General features: G+C 37.3%; 1 protein-coding gene across 1 annotated transcript in view; it reads left to right on the plus strand.

The window, feature by feature from the left end:
* Nucleotides 1-19,240, plus strand: part of TPRG1 (tumor protein p63 regulated 1) — a 126,302-nt gene that overhangs the window by 52,407 nt on the left and 54,655 nt on the right. The window contains exon 4 of the mRNA XM_006925834.1: nucleotides 6,308-6,484. Within this exon, the coding sequence (XP_006925896.1) occupies nucleotides 6,308-6,484 (177 nt within the window). The remainder of the gene's footprint in view (nucleotides 1-6,307; nucleotides 6,485-19,240) is intronic.

The following is a 19,240-nucleotide window of genomic DNA, read 5'->3' on the forward strand; positions in this document are numbered from 1 at the left end:
TTGTTTGTAGTTATTATTATTTTTTAAGAACTCACAAACCCCTTTGTTTTCCAAGGGAAAAACTGACCATTGCTTTTTTCTACAAATTGACCACTGTTTTTTTCTGCAATCAACAGTATGAAACTTCATGGTAGAACTTCTCTTACTCAGGAAAAAAAAACAAAGCAGACTCTGTGGATACATAAATGGGTATTTCCAGGTCCATCCTATCTATGTCTTATGTGGACATTCTGTCTGTCTTATACTACACATCAAAGAAGTGTTGAAGAAATGAATAAATATTCCTGAAACCTTTTTTTGTGTACATTCCAGAGAATCATTTGTGCTTTGCAACTTGTCCTTTTCCAATATTGAGATGATCACCAAACATCAGGAAATGAAGTGTTGATGAGTGCCTTCTTCAAGAACATCAAATAGATGCCTGGATTTCGTGTTTCTCAGCCCTGTGGGCAATGCACTGGGAATCTGGACACCGGGATCTGTGGTCTCGTGTTACTATTATAAAGTCTCATCTCACCTTTGGGTGCCACATTAGCTCTTCTCTATGTGATCTTACCTCACATCTTACAGAATTGTGTATCCCTTAAGAGCACAATGCTCTTCTCAGTGTTCCCAGCAGCTAGCATGGAATCTGGTACACAACTGGCTGCATAGGGTGGTAGGGAGAAAATATGAACCACAGGAAGTCAAGTCAGGGGATCTGAGAATAAGGAAAGTTTGTGGTCATCGAACTGTTATTAGAATACTGTGTTTACTTGTAGGGTCTCCTATTTTAAACAAATTGAAGAAGTCCAGGAAAAGAGTAACCAAATGATTAAAAGAATTGCATGTGGATTATTTAGCTAAAGGTTTTATAAGGCTTCACTTAACTCAGGGGGAGGGAAATTGCTTTGCTTCAACACCATGCATTTTTCATCTGTTTGTGTTTGAAAAGCAAACCCAAACTGGATTCTCTTCAGGGCCTGAAACCCAGTGGGTACTCAGGGAATATGTGTGGAATGAATGATTCAGTGTTTTTCTCCTGGGCGATTCCTAGCCAGCCAAGACACTGTCTTCCTCCTTCAGGGGCTGGGCTCTGTTAAGAGGCTGCGGGTCACACAAAGGAAGGTTGATTTGTAAATGAGGTAAGCTCACTCTATTCATTAACAGGGAAGATTCTCTGCTGAGTGGTATGTTACGTTTGTGTGTGCGCGCATGTGTGTATGTGTGTAGGGGAATATTAGAAAAATAATCTTTTTTGGAGGAAAATCATTTCTAAACCACAAATTGACTTGACATTGCCTTTAAAGAGCAACTGAAAGTATTGTTAGGAATAGGGCTGGGGCCCTTGGGAAGGCATCTGGGATGGTTTTAGTAACTGAGGGTCTGGGCGGTCGGGGGTGGCGGTTCTGGAAATTTGCTCAGGCAGGTCCTGCCTGTCATTGCTGGTTCGCTGTTGCCCTCTGCTGGCGAAACTGTTGTCATCCAGGAAACTGCAAATCTCACGGAACTCCCAGGTTTCCTCATATGTTGGGGAAACAGGGTCCCCTTCCCGTCAAGTAAGGAAACGATGCTAGTGCTGAGGAACAGTGATGGTGAGAGGAGATGTGGCAAATTCTCTCCTGGGAGAAACTGGCTTTTAAAACCGAGGAAATGAATCTTATGGTTCTAGTTTTCTATTCCATGCTCATTTGCGAAGACTTTGCTCTCTCTTTTGGCTCTGTATTGAGCACAGTGAGGAAGCTCAAATAGCACTAGGTCCCATCTCTACATCAAATATTGGGGGAATGACAGGACAAGCACAGATATCATTGTCATACAGAGAATATTGTGCCTAGAGCCACACCTGAAGCACTGATAAAGGCTTGTGTGTATTTAAAGGTAAAGAAAGATGACATCCATTTGGGGGTGAGGATGATGAAGATAAGGCTGCATGAAACAGATAGCATTTAAAGTGGGAACTTGAAAGATGGGGAGGATTTATTATTTAGAAAATATCTTTTATCATAAAAGTAGAATATAAAAAATATTTTTCATTGTAAAAAATTGAACTCTGGCTACTTAAAGTATGAAAAGAAATAAAAGTCCCTTGAAATCCCACCACTCAGAAATAACGTGTTAATGTTTTGATCTATGTATTTTGTGGTGGTGGTTGTTGCTGTTACAAAATCAGATGTGTACTGAAGGTAATATTTTGTATCCCGCTCTTTCTCACTTATGGCATGCACATCTTCCCAATGTTACTGATTATTTTTTGAAAATGTACTATTTAATGGGAGACGATTTCAATGTAAACCTGAAGACAGGGTTCTCCAAACATCATGAGCCAAGGCTTATAGCTTGCATAGCGCAAGGATTGTTCAATTTTTATTAATTCATTTCAGAAATTTTTTTTAGTCACCTATAACTTAGGAGACACAACGCTAACTGACTCTGTCTTTGTGGAGTTCACAATAAGAAAAAGAAACAGACATTACTTAGATAGTCATAGAAATAACTATAAAATTGTATCTGGGATAAGTACTATGAAGGAGTAAAGTGAAGTGCTAGGAAAATGTATATTAGAAAGAAGAGAAGTAGTCACAGATGTCTGGGAAAACTTGCCTGAGGAAGTCGTAAATGCTCACCACTCTAGAAGTTAACTAGGTAAAAACGATCAGGGAGAACATTGCCAGCAGAGAAACCAGCATGTTTGTTCAAAGGCCCGTTAGTAGAAATGGGCATGGTGAATACAAGAAACTGAAAGGAAATCAAGGAGAATGGAGTGAAGAGACTTGGCCTGTAATGAGGTTGTAGAAGTAGGTAGACCAGGTGAAGAATTTTTGTCATTTTTCATGAGAATGCTGGGGACCTGCTGAAGTGTTTTAAGCCAGAGTGGGAGGGTGAAGACAAGCTTTGTTTTTTCAAAAGGTCCACATCATTGCAGTCTGGTGAAATGGTTGGAAGGAAACAAGAGCAGATGTAGGTAAGGCAGCTATAAGTGACTAGTAGCCCAAACCTAGTGAGAGAGTGACTGCAATAATCCAGGTGGGAGATGAGGAAAGACTGAATCAGGATGGTAAAGGTTGAGATGGAGAGAAGTAGATGGTGTTGAGAGATATTTTGGGAGTAAATGTCTAAGACTGGGCGTGTGAGGTGAGAAAATAGGATGAGCCAGAATGACTCCTACACCTCTGGCTTGCACACCTGGAAGAAAGGAGGGCTCTTCCCAAACATAGGAAACACGGTATGAGGACAAGGTTTGGAAGAGATAGTCATGAGTGTTGTCTTGGGGAGTGGATTCCCAGAGAGAAGTGATACATATCATCACATCATCTCTTTCCACAGGTGGGTTCTACCACATTTTCACATCACGATGAAGGGTCCTCTGTTTGGAGGCGGGTGGTAATGGGGAGAAAGCCAAACTTAAGGGTAGATTTGGTATCTTGATACCTGTTTCAGGTTCCTGCACTACTGATTGCTAGGTATAAAACATTGGACAAGTTATTTTAAGAGTCTCTGGACCTTAGTTTCCTGGTCTTTAAAATGAGGGTAATAATATCTAATGCAAAAGGTTGCTGTGAGGATTCAACGAGGACATTGATGTTCAAGGGCTTTGTAAAGCTCCACAAGCTGTACAAATGTAATATTGCTATTTCTATTCCTATATTTGTCCTGGATATTATCACCAACCAAACTTTAATTATATTAATATTAGGCATATGAAATTTCATGTTTTCTCCATGAATTCTTTGGGAAAAAAGGGTGTGATTGAAGTCTAAATAAATAAAAACACCACCTAGGATTTCGAGATGGTGGCCCCCAACTATTTATAAGCCTGCATGTTTACTTGAATTCAGACTTTCCCAACATGTAAATTATGCAGAGTCTGTGTCACAGCAGAGTACTCTGTGTTCCTAAAAAGAATTCTCTTTTTTTCCCGAATCCTTTACCTTTTAAAATAAATCTCATTATGGAGCGCTGACATTTTCAGTAAAACCATTCAACCAAAAGCTGCAGTTTTTTCAGACTAAAAACAAGTCTGGTTTATTAGGCAGCAGTTTATAACTTGCTGCTAAGTAGATGCAATCTATTTAGAGAAATTTATGTAGATATCTGATAAGACATTTCAGAGTTCCTTTCTCTTTCTGACTAAAACTGAGAGTGTTAAACAGATCATCAAGAATTCCCTTATCTCTCATTGGAGTAGGAATGGAGTATCACAGTGTTGTTGGAGTGGATGGAAACCTTAGAAACAAAATTTAAACCAGAACCTTTTGACTTACCACTGACTCTACCAGCATATTCTAGCTGAGGGAATTTAAATATGGCTTTCTTCAATGAGTTGTGGGGAAATGTTACTTATAAATACGTAACAGTCGACATACAATAGGACCTCCATCAATGATCTCATCCTTGGTTTCCTCCTTCTGCTTCTTCCTCTTTCTTGCTTTTTCCTTTTTCTCTCCTGTCTCCTCCTGTTCTTCTTCCCATTGATTTAACTCCTATCTTTCTTTTGCTTGTCTGTCTTTAGATTATACTGAGGATTGGCATATATTTGGATTACCCAATTGCTTAGTGACTTAGGTCTCTGCCAGTGATAATAACAGTTAATTTATAAAACACTGATTGAGAATCATACTCCTTAATTCTCTCCCCAAATTTATGAGGTGAATATTAGTATTGTCTCTATTTCTCAGATAAGGGACATGAACCAAAGACCGATTAAAGTCTGATCTTTCAGAATTAGTGAGTAATAGAACTAGAAGTTTCCACTCCTGCTCTCAACCAGTTGACTTCTTCAAAATGATTATAATTGGCACTCATTTATTCATTCTACAGATATTTATTTAGTGTAGGTTATTTAACAGGAACTGCATAGAATGAGTAGCCCAACAAACATAGTCTCCGCCCTCATAGAATACACACACACACACACACACACACACACACACACACACGGATGATACTAGCCCATACTTTTTGGCTTTGCCCTACCTTCTGTACTTTGTGTTCATTCTCATCTGTCAGTGTCCATATGGTACTTGTTACTAAACATTTTACATATAATTCCTCCTTACAAGCAGCAATAAGTTCCACAAAGGAAAAAGAGTCAGGATGCTTTTAGAGTATAATAGGGGGTCAAGTGCATGTGAGAGTTAATGAATTCCTCTTTGGATGAGGCATTTGAACCATGACTTGCACAATGAGTTTTCTTAGCCTGCTGTGAGATGATGCTGGGTTTCTAGAAGCCAGACCATATAGGGGTGTATAGTTCAGTTAGGCAACTTGGATTTGATCTTCAGAACAAAAAGAGTCTATTTCATAAAGTGAATGGGCAGTGATATCATGCCTTTTGTATTTTAAAAATAGCCTTGCGGTTACTCTGCATGGAGAGGAATGAAACGCCTATACTATCTTTGCATTAGATTGACTCTGTATAGTGGAGATTCAGATAAGAGTCAGTCACAAATCATCCTTTTTAGTTTCTTAGGGAAGACTAAACATGTACTAAGACAATTCTAATAAAAGTCATGAAGTGCTATATACTAAAGACTATAGTAAACAGACAGTAAAAGTGCTGTGAGTGAGAAGAATTATAGACCACACTCTTGTTCTTTTAACCAGAAGCCATTGTTTTGATTCCTTTTTGTTCCCTCTGTTGGAGAGACTTTTAACTCTTAGAATTTTTCCATGTATGCCCTGAAAGGCCCTCAAGTGGGAAGCAAATAAATTTAGGAAACACTTATCTAGTGTCTAGCTGTCCTTGGCTCATAAAAATCCTACTTCACTTATTTCACTGTATTTCTATCACAAGGATATGATGGGATGAACTTGAAATAGTGATGGCTTGGGAATCAGTGGACCTATGTTCAAATCTGCACTTTATCTCCAGTTAGCAATGTGACCTTTGGAGATTAACATAAACTAATGCATAGTAAGTAAAGTTTGTGGTGCAGATTGTGTTAGAACAGAGATGTTTTTCTTATCCTTGGAGGAATATGTGCTCCACGATGTTTTCCTAGAGAACTGGGAAGATATGGAGGAGCATGAATCAATCGATTGCCAACTTGATATAAACTTGCTGCTTCCCTAAGGATCCATCATCAGTAGTAATCATTGAGCTCTGTGGCCATAGAACACTTACCTGTGATCTTTGACCTTCCCTCCTACCTTGGTCAAGGAGCCAGACTGAGAGAGAGGAGGTGGTATTCCTCAGCCCATCTTTCTTCTGAATGATCAAACCTCACCATCTTTTGTGTTAGTAGAGATGTTTAAGTATATGCCATTATCTTTAACCTGGAAAAATTATGCCATCAACTTTTCTTCTCCATGGTGATTTCTACAGGATAGACCACTGGAACAATGAGAAGGAGAGGATTTTGCTGGTCACAGACAAGAATCTCTTGATCTGCAAATATGACTTCATCATGCTCAGTTGTGTGCAGCTGCAGCGGATTCCCCTGGGTGCTGTCTATCGCATCTGCCTGGGCAAGTTTGCCTTCCCTGGGATGTCACTGGACAAGTAAGAATGATGTTTCAGACTTGAGGAAGTGATGCAGTGGGGGAGAGTTACAAAATTCAGTTCCATACTGTAAGCTGGGAGAACCCAAGGGGGAACAGGGAAGCTCTACAGTTGAATTTATCAACTATTGAGTCTCTCCTCTATGTCAGACACCAGAGATAACATTTTAAGTAAATTTGTACTTTAATAAGATAACCTAAATGGTCAAATGTAAGATGGAAAGATCTGTGGGATCATGGAGAAATGTTTGTGTGGCAGAGAATCAGCAAGGCTTTCCTGGAGAAGCACTTGAGCCAATATCTGAGATTGGATAGAAGTTAGCCAAAGAAGGGGAACAAAAGTGTAAGAACATTTCAAACAAAAAGAACAGCAAGATCGAAGGAGTGGAGGTGGAAAAAAAATTGATGCTTTTAATTATTAAAATTATTCAGGGAATTAAAATTATTCTGTAAAGCTCAATGGCTAATAACTCTTCTTAAAAGAAGTCTTTTTGAGATCTTCCCTGATGACTTAGTGGAGGAGACAATAACTGTCTCAGAGATATTGACAGTTACCAAGAGACCTGGTGAATTCTACAAAGGAGGGTTGCTGGACTGAGTAAATTCTTGTCGTGATTTCAAAAAGAGATATTTTGATCTAACATCTTACATCTAAGTCATAAAGACAACAAACTTCCTCTGACCTCTGAATGCGAGCTCTTCCCATTGAACTGTGAACTTATTGAAGGCAGGTACCATATTTTGCGGGGGGGGGAGAGGCATCCTAGAAGCACCTGGCATTGGGCCTGGCACATAGTAAAAATAGAAAAATCTTTCTAAAATACTAAAAAAGTAGAGCTTAGTCAAGTGATTGGTTTTTCTTATATACAGCATACCATATCAAAGACCTATTTTTTATTTACTCTTTTCATGAATGCAAGAAGTGACCAATTGATTTAGTTCACCGACTTTTTGAATTGATGAGATTTTCTAATAACGTATGCTCATCATAAACATATATTTAACCATCACAGAAAATGTTTATTTTCAGGACCTACTTCTCTTACCCCAAATTTTCAGTTCTCCAGGATTATCTCCATAGGCAATAGTCTGCCGTTTCGTGTGTGTGTGTGTGTGTGTGTGTGTGTTGTGTGTGTGTTTAAAGAAATAGTCCATAAATATACAAGAATAGAAATGTCTTTGTGAATATATATATACATATATATATATGTCTGCGTGTTTGTACACATTTGTAAGTTTATATCTGCACACAAATTATCACTAATTATTTTACTCAATCGTATACATGTCACAAACTGTTTTGCCTCAAGCTGTTTTACTTTGTAATATACCTTGGAAACTTTATTATATAATCAGGTATAGATATAGCTCAGTCTTTTTAATAATGCAGAATATTCTATTTTAAGCCTAACCCATTTATCCAGCCTCTCATTAATGGATATTTATTTTTATCTTTCTACTACAAATGATACTATAAATATCCTTGTCTATAGGACTTTGTACAGATGTGCAAGTGTACCTGTAACATAATTTTTGTAAGTGAATTAGGTCATAAGTCACATGAATTTTAACTGATAGATATTGCCACATTGCCTTCTAAATGGCTGACACCAGTTTATGCTCCCATGGAGTGTAAGAATATCATTTTTGACACATCTTTACCAATATTGTGTATTATGAAACTCTTGCTTTGCCAGTGAGATAAAGAAAAATATCTTATTTTTGTTTTAATTTTTATCACAAAAATTTGAAGGAACTTGAGGTTGTTTTTCTTATGTTATAAAGACATTTTATTTATTTTTCTGTGAACTATTTTGACCATAGCTCATTTTTAAAAATGGGATAATTAAGTTTTTCTTATTGATTTGTAAGAGTTTCTTATATATAAAAGAACTTGATCCTCTGCCTGCCATACATGTTGCAAATATTTTTTCCCCCAGTTTGTCACAGTTCTCTTAACTTTATAATGCCATTTTTTACTTTGAGTTTTAGGTTATCAAATTTATCTATCTTTCAAAATTTATAAGTTTATTTCTTTTTGAGAAAAACTTTCTTTCTATACACTGAAATTATAAAATATATTTCCAAGTTTTCATCTTGTGTCTTTATAGTTTTATTTTTAGAAAGTTATATTTATGTTTCATTTAGTATTTACCTTCAGTAAATAAAAAGATATGCAAGCAGCTGTTTTTTTTATCCAGATGGCAGGCTAGATTTCTTAGCATCATTTATTTGATCCTCTATCTTTTTTCCTTTATCATATGTACTCTACCATGTTTGTTTCTACTTCTGAATTCTCCATTGCACTCCATTTATCTGTTTATTAGTGTACAAAATAGCTTTAATTCTTATAACCTTTATTTATGTTTTAATAACAGGTACAGTTACTCCCCTCTTATACATCCTTTTTTTAGAGTTTATATTTATTTTTTCAGCAGCTTGCCAAGTTTTTTTTTAAAAAACTTATTTTTATTAGGATTTTTAAATATTCTATCAACCTTCCATTTCTAAGATAAACACATTTAGTCATGGTATATTATCCTTTTTATACATTCATGGATTTGGTTTTCTGATATTTTATTAGAGTTATGTGTCTATGTTCATGAGGAATATTAGTCTACTATTTTCATTCTTTTGTAAATGTCTTTGTAATGTTTTGGTATTTGGGTTATGCTGGTCTTATAAAACAAGTTGAAAAGTGTTCTCTCCTCTTTTGTTTTCTAAAAGATTTTGTTTCTGAATAGTGTTATCTCTTCCTTGAATATTTGAAAGAATTTATAAGGAAAATCTTGTAATTCCCGAGATTTCTTTGTGGGATAGTTTTTGATAATAAAGTTACTTTTTAAAAAGTAAATACTGAGTTACTTATAATTTTTCTTTGGTTTGTATTGATTTTGGTTAATTTCTCAAGGAATATGCTAAGTTCATTTAAGTTGTATTTGAAAGCATCAGGTTGTTCAGATTCTATTATTATCCCTTAAATGTCTATAAGATATTTAGTGAAATATTTTTCTTTTCTAATATTGACAAGCTTCATTCTCTTTCTTTGTTGTTAATGAACTTAACCAACTTTATTGGTTTTAACAAGAATATGCTGTTTTTTGATGTGTTCTTGTATATAGATATAATTAAATATATTAAGCATTCTCTCTCTTTGTTGTTAATGAACTTAACCAATTTTATTGGTTTTAACAAGAATATGCTGTCTTTTGATGTGTTCTTGTATATAGATATAATTAAACATATTATATGTTAACTTTGTTTCCTCATCTGTCAAAGATCCATTCATATTAAGTGTCATTCTGTTTCATTAACAGTTTTATTGAATATATATCTATATAATCACCTAGATATAATTGAATTTTACTTTGTGATCTGACTTGGGGGTCTTTTCTTTTAATTGGTAATATTAACCTATTTACACATATTGATGCAACAGTTATGGCCTTAGTTCTCCCATCTTGATTTTTATGTTATTGTATTTTTAAAAAATATATATATTGTATTTCCCATATTTCCTTTACTTTTCATTGAGTGTGTGTGTGTGTATATATTATATATATATGTATATTTAACAAGGTTTATAGTCTACCTTTTTCTACTGGTGATTCTAAGTGTATATAACTTAACATAGCATTCTTAATCCTATCTTTTTAAAATCTTATCTATTGACTTCCTAATATAAACCTATTTACACTAACAACCCACCTATTTTGTTTTCTTTTAAAATTTGTCTATCATTCATTTTTTAAAGTAGTTTATTTGTCTATCATTCATTTTTTAAAGTAGCTTATTAGTATCATTATTAGTTACCTCAGTGGTTACTAATTTAAGTAATATGCTTCCACTTGATGTGTCATCTTAAATATTGTATATTAAACCTCCATTCTAAAAAATAACAAATCTGCCTATTCATACTATTTCCTCATTCTCTCATCCTTTACTTCCCTTCTTTCATTAATTTTACTAGACTAAGTTCATTTTTTATGGCATATTTTATTTTATTTCCCATGAGGCACTCAATTATTACCACAAAGAGTTGATGCAATTCCAGCCCTCCTAATTAACTTGTGTAGCTTTATCCAGATTTGCATTCTGGAGTTAGAATGAGAAAGCCTGTGCCAGCAGCTGGCATGCTGTTAAATGTTAAAGGGCTTTCTCTGGGCCCCTGGAGGTCGGAACATAATGTGGTGAAGGGGTAGTTTATGTTCTGCTCGGTTTTTTAGCAAACTTTCATAGTTGAGTTCTGGACTAAGAGAAGAGTCCTGGGTTTCAGTCCCAGTTTTACAACTGTTAACTTTGTTTCCTCATCTATCAAAGATCATGCATATTAATTGTCATTCTGATTCATTAACAGTCTTATTATAAGGCTCTAATGAGATAGCTTGAAAGCAATTCGTAATATGCTTGGTAGATATCAGATGTTAACAAGTTCTGATTCTCTCCCAGATAAAAGCTTTTGTTAATACAAAACTAAGTAGATTAATTTGATTGTTATCTTTATTTCCAAGGCAGTTGGCCCTTCTTGGTTGGGCATTAAGTCAGCAAGATCAGAGGTCAGGCGGCAGTAGTCAGAGAACGGAGGAAGAGGCAAGAGAAAATCAGCTGCTAAATAATTATAAGCTGACTCCAGAAGAAAGCTCGGCAGTCTAAGCAAATTCCCTTGTCATAAGAAGATGCAATGATTTAACATTAGCACCCGCTAGGTGTAGTGGTAATGCTGACATGGTTGACCAAGAGCTTTTACCTCCTCTGTGCCATATGACCTTCAAATCCCAAGAATAAGTAGCACTGATTGACTACATGTTAGAGATGAGACAAATGAGACCAAAAGAGGTTCAGGGTTTCAGGAGCCATCAGCTAATTAGTGTTAGAACTGGATTTCAAAATCAATTTTTCCAATTCTCTGTCCGGTATTATTTTCTTTGGATAAATAATATTTTAACTTCTTTTTCTCTCTCTCTCCTTCCACTCCCTTCCCTCTTTCTCTATGATCTTCCTGTTTTTTTTATCCTCTCTCTTCTTCTTTCCTCTTCTATGTCTCTCCGAGTGAAGACTTCTGTTAATGTAGCTTCTGCTTCTCTTAAGAAGCCATGAAGAGGACTACTGGAACTTAGAACATGTGCCAGCATATCCTACATACTGGTGCTTACAAAACAGAATTGTTTTGTTTCATTCACTGTTTGCCTTTGGCTTAATTTGAAGGGAGAGAGCGACGGCAAGAGAAAGCTAAAGGCCGTGGATCATTTATTTGTGAGACGAAGCCAGATTTCCTTTGGATTAGAGCATTTCCCAGAGACATAACCAGGGAACAGTAAAAGGCCTAGTTTATCCTCTTGGGCAGTGATCCCCAGCCTTTTTGGCACCAGAGATCGGTGCTCCAGTGAGAATCTAATGCCTGATGATCTGAGGTGGAGCTGAGGCGGCGATGCTAGTGCTGGGGAGCAGCCGCAAATACAAATGAAGCTTTGCTGGCTCGCTTGCTGCTCACCTCCTGCTGTGTGGCCCAGTTCCTAATAGACCACAGACTGGTACCAGTCCATGGCCCAGGGGTTGGGGACCCCTGCTCTAGGGTAACTAATTGCTAGTACATATCTTTTGTTGTCGTTCGTTACCTGTGATGGGAACCCAAATCTTATTTCTATCATAATTGGATTCATTCCCGGATTTTAATTAAAAATCGATTTTCATAATTCTGAAAATGAAGGAGGGAAGGGAAGACTAAGCTTCTATGAGAGGTAAGCATAAGGTTAAAGGTTAAAGCTATAACTAATCTTAACCACACCAATTTCTTGCTGTTTGAATTTGAACAATTTAACTCTCGGGCTCTCAATTTCCAATCTATAAAATGTCAATAATAAAAATCTCTTCCAGGTCTAACTCATAGGTCATTGTAGATTTAAATGATGAATGTAAAAGTGCTTTGTAAATTGTAAAGTGCTAAAATACATTAAATTGTCTCTTAAAGAGTTCTAAAAATCCATATTTACTTGCAATTTCTCTCCCTCCACATTTTTTTTTAATATGCTCACAATAGATAATGATGAGGAAACTGTGACTGAGTGCTCAAGTGACTTGTATTTCATCATGAAAATATATGGTGGCGAGGCCTGAAACATAAGATCCTCTGATTTCAAATCCTCCCTTTGTCATGTACCTAATTCCTATTTGTCCTCAAATGCATTGTAATTTTTGAGGATAAGTGGGCCCCATCTCTTTACTTCTGCTCTCATCTGAACTCTTGATGAGATGGTAGAGTGTAGATAGACAATGTTAATCTTCGAAAGCTGCCTGAGGGCCAATCCTAGATATGCTTCTGAGTGACTTAGAGCAGTCACATAACAGTCCTTACCTTAGTCCTCCTTCCTCATTTATAAACTGAGAGGGTAACAGCATCTACCTCATCAGTCTGTGTTGAGGATTAAATGAGATGATATATATAAAATGCTTAGAAAAATATCTGGTATTGTAGTAAGCACTTAAAATATATAAGACTTTATAATAGGTTTGGTAGAAAGACACTGGTTCACTGGTAGATTTAGGGATTTGGGTCCTGAACTACCTTCTTGATTAAGTCTTCTACCTTTGCCGAATCTCTCAATTTTCTCATTTATAAAATCTCTAAGGGTTTTTGTTTTTGTTTTTTGGCACTACTCTACTGGTGCAGCAATTTTTAATTTACCTAAGAGGGCAAATGATTTTACCTACTTAATTACTCCTGTGAAAAATGTCTCTAAAGAAGTTTTCTGCTGGAAAATATTATTGTTGTCACGTTAATATGCCAACAAAGTCTGAGAGGGAAGGTGAGGCCAAGAAATGTCTTCCTGCCAGAATAGGTATGTCAGATTTATCTCTTTACGCTGTTTTAAATTTGCAATCTGCACAATATAAGGGATAGGCAATACTGCAGAAGCAAAGTGAGGCTTGGGAAACTGCTTGTGGTGCTCACCAGCACCCATCCTCTTTGTAGAGATGCTGGTGAGAACAGGAGCTAGGAGTCGCCACCCCCACCCCACAGTTGACTTAGTGCCAGCACGCAGAGGGCAGGTGGAGGGCATCCCAGACATTACTCTATCACCTCGGCCTTATCCCCTTGTCCAAAGGCCAGGGAGCTGCTCTGTGAACCCAGAGTTCTAATTTGGCCTCTATTCCTCAGACAAGAGCTTCAAAGGGCCTCTGCTCTGCTCTGGGTGAAACCGGCTCCTGGCCCAGGCTGATTCTGCTGGCTTTGCGTCTGTCAGTGCATTCTAATCACTGTTTTAAGTGTGGTTCTGCAGAACACCTTGTAAAATATTTTCTATTGCTCCAGCAACATCTCCTGTCTAGACAACCTAATTATGAGCACAGAGCAAACAGCTGAAGAGTATGCCACCCCAAGGATTGCCTAACTCCAAGAGTGGGGGTGGGAGGGCAGTGGAGAGGACGGCATCGGTTACTTTTTTGTTGACTTGACCAGAAAATTGAGTCCTCCAAAAGAATCCAGCTAACTTTTAATTAAAAAGAAACAACCTGGTGGAAGCTGGCATTTTGTTGTTTTGCCAAACTCAATGGAGGATTAAAGGTACCAATTTATTTCCCTCCAATCACATCTTTTTCTTGGCTTTAAAGGTGGTTTGTGGTCTTTGCTTTAAGAAAGAAAAAGCCGCTGATTTAATAATCTGCCCTCCCCATAGCACTCTGAAAATAAAAAGTAGCCCCCTAAAGGTATGCTCCTTCCAAGTAGTAATTTGATTAATTCAGTGAGTATTTTCTAAGCTTGGCGAGGTGGCAGACCTTGTTCATGACAAAGTGACAAGACATGGACTCTGTCCTCAAGATGTTCACAGGCTTGCAGGAATACACACACGCACACACATACACACTCACACACACTCACACGCACACTCATGCTTTAACCAGGCTTTGGTTAATGCTCTAGTGGAAAGCCAACAGCATCATAGGCACAGGAGAGGGAAAGAAAATATCTACTGAGAGATGTGGAAAGATCTTATGGAGGAGGTGCAACCTGAGCAGGTCTTTATAGGATGAATAGAATTTGGGCAGAGAGATAATGAGGAGCATTGCTGTCCAGATATAGGGTAGACAAATGACCGACTAGTGTGATCATGTTAGGTGCTGTGTAACAACTTACCTCAAAACTTAGTAGTGTAAAATAACAAACATTTATTATTCCTCTGTTTCTGAGTCAAGAATATGGGTGTGGCTTAGCTAGGTCCTCTGGTTCAGGATTTCTCCAAAGCTTCAAGCAAGGTGTCACTGAGGCTGTGGCATCTCAAAGCTCAACCATGGGAGGATCACATTTAAGTTCACTCGTGTAATTGTAGGAAGGCTCAGGTTCTCAGTGGAAGTTGGCCAGAAATAACAGTTCCAACCACGTGAGCCTTTCTCTAAGGCTACTGACATCATGGCTGCTGGCTTCTCAGAGGGAGCATGGGAGACGGTGCGAGAGAGCAAGAGAGGTTGAGCAGGATAGAAGCCACAGTCTTTAGGTAACCTAATAGTGGAATTGACTGCTTCCCACCACTGCCACACTCTATTCACTAGAGGCAAGTTGCTAGGTCCAGCTCACACTCCAGGGGAAGCTATCACCCAAGGGTGAGAATATCAAGAAGCAGACATTTATCGGAGGCCGCCTGAAAAGTAGCCTACCACATGAAGGACATCAGAGTATCTATTACAGGATTTAAACCTAAACTAGAGGGTAAATATCAGGGAAGTTTTTTTCCCTGAGGAAGGGATTGGGAGAATGAGTAAGAGTTGGCAAGATGAAGGGCATTATGGAGAGAATGTTTTAGGGAGAGGGAAGAATATCTGCAAAGGAGGGAGGGAAACTGGTACCTCTGAGGAACTGTAAACAAGCTAACATGGCTTGCTAAATACGAAGGGCTTGAGGGGCACTGACATGGAGAGGAGTTTTCTATTTAGATGTCGATGAGCTATGGCATTTTGAAGGAGTTAGAGCAATTCTCCTTTTATCTGTCACTTTCACTGGCATTCACTAGGGAGTGACGGGTTTACACTTAAAACTAGTTTGAAAGCCCTCCCTCTAAACTGTGAGATGGTCTCTGGAACTGCTGGGAAATGGGTCTGATTCAGTGTATAAAATGAATAAAATTGCCCACTTATCACTTAGGATAATTACTTATTGTGTAATGAGATGATGTTCATAAATCACCCTGAGCTTATCGGGGAAAGGTGTTATATAAACACAAGGCTTTATCAGTGATGATGGAAACAGATCTGGAGGATTAAAATCAGATGTGCATCTTGATGCTATGGCATTTTACTCCAAACTAAGAGAACTGCTAAGTTCGGCTGAGTTTTTGAGAAGTGTTTTAGATTAAGAAGTGGAGGCTGAAGGGTACTGGGAGGTAATTTGAATCGGTGTGGGCGTAGAAAGGTTGCGGGGAGCAGGGAGCATTGAGGACCTCTCTTTTTAGCTCATTCACTCTAATAAAGGTGAGCACTAGTCCTTATTAATCGTAGTTAAATGAATGTGACTATTTAAAAATGCAACAGAGACTTTTCTTCTGGACTGGGAGTAAGAAAATCTGAATTTTTGCCCCTATTCAGCCTTTAATTTTCTGTGCATCCTTGAAATAAAGCTGTTTCCCCTCTCAGAGACCTAATTTACCCCCATCTAACATGAAAGGAGTTAAAGCAGATGATCTTTAAATTTTCTGCCATCTCGTGGGCCAGCGATTAAGCGAAATTTTATAATGTTTGTTCCAGTTTTGTGCCCACAAAATAAGAACATTAAGAACTCTTTGTTAGCCGTCAAGGAATACTGTAACCAATGACAATTTTTGTTTGGGGAATGTCTAACATTGGTGGCAGAACTTGAACTTTTGTACATTTATTTTGCAGACCCAAGGAAAAGATAGACTGGGAGAAGAGAAAATAGGCCGGAGTAGGTGTTCGATCCACTTTTTTTTTTTTTTTCTTACCTTCAACTGACATTTCTTCTCTTTTTACTCTTTTTTTACAGCCCTTGTTCTTCTCTTACTCCAAAGTCTCTGAACCTAGCTTTATTTTTTATATAGTTTATATTTTTTATATCATATCATCCTCACATCTCTTTATTAAAAACATTCAGCCAAGTCTGAAATAAGTTAAATTATTCTTCATTTAGGTGTGCCCGACTACTAGATTATCCATTGGACAGAGTGTTTATCTTACCAAAGAAGGTATATTTTTAAAAACACAAAGCAAAGCATTTTCATTAGGTGGAGGTAAGATGAGAAGTTACTGAACGAGGATTCAGTCTTTTATCTTTCCTGAGGATTAACTCACTGGCTTCTCATCCTTTCTTTCCTTGAATACTCCCAGTAAATAAGATGATGTGGAACAGTACTTTTCTCATCAAATTAATCATTATTTACAGACATATTACTGCACTCCATGTGAATCTGGATAGGAAACCTTGAGAATAACTGAAGTCCAAGAAAAATGATCAATAACACTAGATTATCCAACAGGCAGACAAGTACAGGCATATGGTGACAAATCAAACAACGACAGGCATTCAATCTTAATGTACTTCTTCAAAATTTTAAATCTATAAATCTTAAAGGAAACTTTTAATTTCAGCATTTATGAAAATTTTCTGCTTTTTGATTTAGCATTTTTTATATTTTGACTTATACATGAATAGAGAAGGCCATAATCTTTACAGTGCTGGAGTCACAAAATCTTAATATGTCTGTGAATGTAAGTGAATCATGGAACTGTTAGAATGTGAATATTCTCTTTTGAAGAGCTACGTCAGGCTAAAGAATTGTGTTATGATTGGTTCATCTTCTCCTTCCACTCAGGCAAAAGCAACAACTTTTATCTTCTCTGTAGAGTGTCTTCAGGCATGAATAAAAGAGACCCGATTTTCTTCTACCTTCTCCCACCTACATTAAAATCCTGAAAATTCTGTCTTTAACACTTATATTAGCTCTCAGAGTAAGAAAAATGTCTGTTAAATACAAATGGCATGAGGTAACATTCTATTTTCCAGTCTAACAGGATTCCTATGTTACCAGAGATTGCAATTTACCTAACTAAAATGCTCCATTTTTTACTCTCTTGAAGCTAAGTGTGTCACTTGACTAAATTCTGGCCAAGGAAATATAAGCAGAAAAAAATGGGAGAGCCCTCTGGGAAGACTCCTTGAAAGGCAAGGAAATACTCTCCCCTCTACCTTTCCACTTCCCCCTCCTTCTACCTGTAATGTAGATGTAAAGCTCCAGCCACCATCTTGCACCATGGATCCAAGAAGCAAACCCTGGGGTGGCAGAGGCGGGAATCTGGAATCAGGCTTCCATTCCTGAGCTGCTCTCCTCTGATCTTCTTTTACCAAGAGTAAATAAAATGTATGGTTCACCTTAGTTAAGATTTTTCTGTTTTATGCAGCCAAACCTCATCTGAACTAATAAAGCCTATTTGGAACCCGGCTGCACAGCAGGAGGTGAGCTGTGGTCAAGCCAGTGAAGCTTCATCTGTATTTGCAGCTGCTCCCCAGTGCTAGCATCACTGCCTCAGCTCCACCTCAGATCATCAGGCATCAGATTCTCATAAGAGCACAGGTCCCTGGTGCCAAAAAGGTTAGGGACTGCTGCTTTAAGATATTACAAAATGCTAATAGACAGTTACTACCTGAGAAACTAGTGAGTCTCTGAGTGGGGCAATTAGAACTACAGGTCTGTGCTTAATAGGAAAGAAGTGTTAATCATTTACTCAACTCGAATCCTGTTAGTGACAAACTAAAGGAGAGCGAGAGCCTGTTTTCTGATATGAATAAGAATTTGATGAGTTGATTTTAGAGAGCCTAATCCCTAATTAATTGGAGGTAGGGGATCTGTTTCTGTGAGCAGGGAAAGCACATGTTAAAATGCTCCTAAGAACAAGATGATATCTACGAAATCAGCCCAAGCAGGAGGTGTATAGAGTTAGAGGGATAACTCTGTAGGTATGTATAGAGAAGTAACCTTAAACCCAATACGTGGCCACCTAAAACATCTAGGGTTATATTTGATGATTAGCCAGCAGGCAGAGGAAGCTAGTTCTAATGCAAAGCCTAACTTATAATTGAGAACATTATGTAATTAATATTCATTGACTTTTTTAGTTAAAAAGTTGTTTTAGCTATTTCATATAGTACAGTCATTGTGTGTTCCTTGAGTTTTTTTCTCCCTCTCATTACATTGGATATTGCTATGTCCAGATCCTGAAAACAAAGTTTAGTTGTAATAGTTTTATTTTGTTATCATTTTTTATAATTAAAAAAAATTTAATTGCAATTTGCATATGATATTATATTAGTTTCAAGTGTACAACATAGTTATTAGACTTTTCTATTACTTACGAAGTGATCACCCTGATAAATCTAGTACCCATCTGAAATGCTACATAGTTATTACAATATTATTGACTATATTCCTTATGCTATACTTTATATCCCCAGAGCTATTCTGTAACTGCCAATTCATACTTCTTAATCCTTTCTTCTTTTTCACCCAGCCCCCAACCCCTTTTCCATCTGGCAACCACCAAAACATTCTCTGTATCTATGAGTTTGTTTCCATCAAGGCTTGTATGTTTATTTTGTTCTTAAGATTCTACATGTAAGTAAAATTATATGGCATTTGTTTTTCTCTGCCTGACCTACTTCGCTCAGCACAGTACCCTCTAGGTCCACCCATGTTGCTGCAGATGGCAAGTTTTCATTCTTTTTTATGGCTGAGTAATATTCCATTATATATGTACACCA

The sequence above is a fragment of the Pteropus alecto genome, unplaced genomic scaffold (assembly GCF_000325575.1).
Source record: "Pteropus alecto unplaced genomic scaffold, ASM32557v1 scaffold88, whole genome shotgun sequence".
NCBI classification, from domain to species: Eukaryota; Metazoa; Chordata; class Mammalia; order Chiroptera; family Pteropodidae; genus Pteropus; species Pteropus alecto.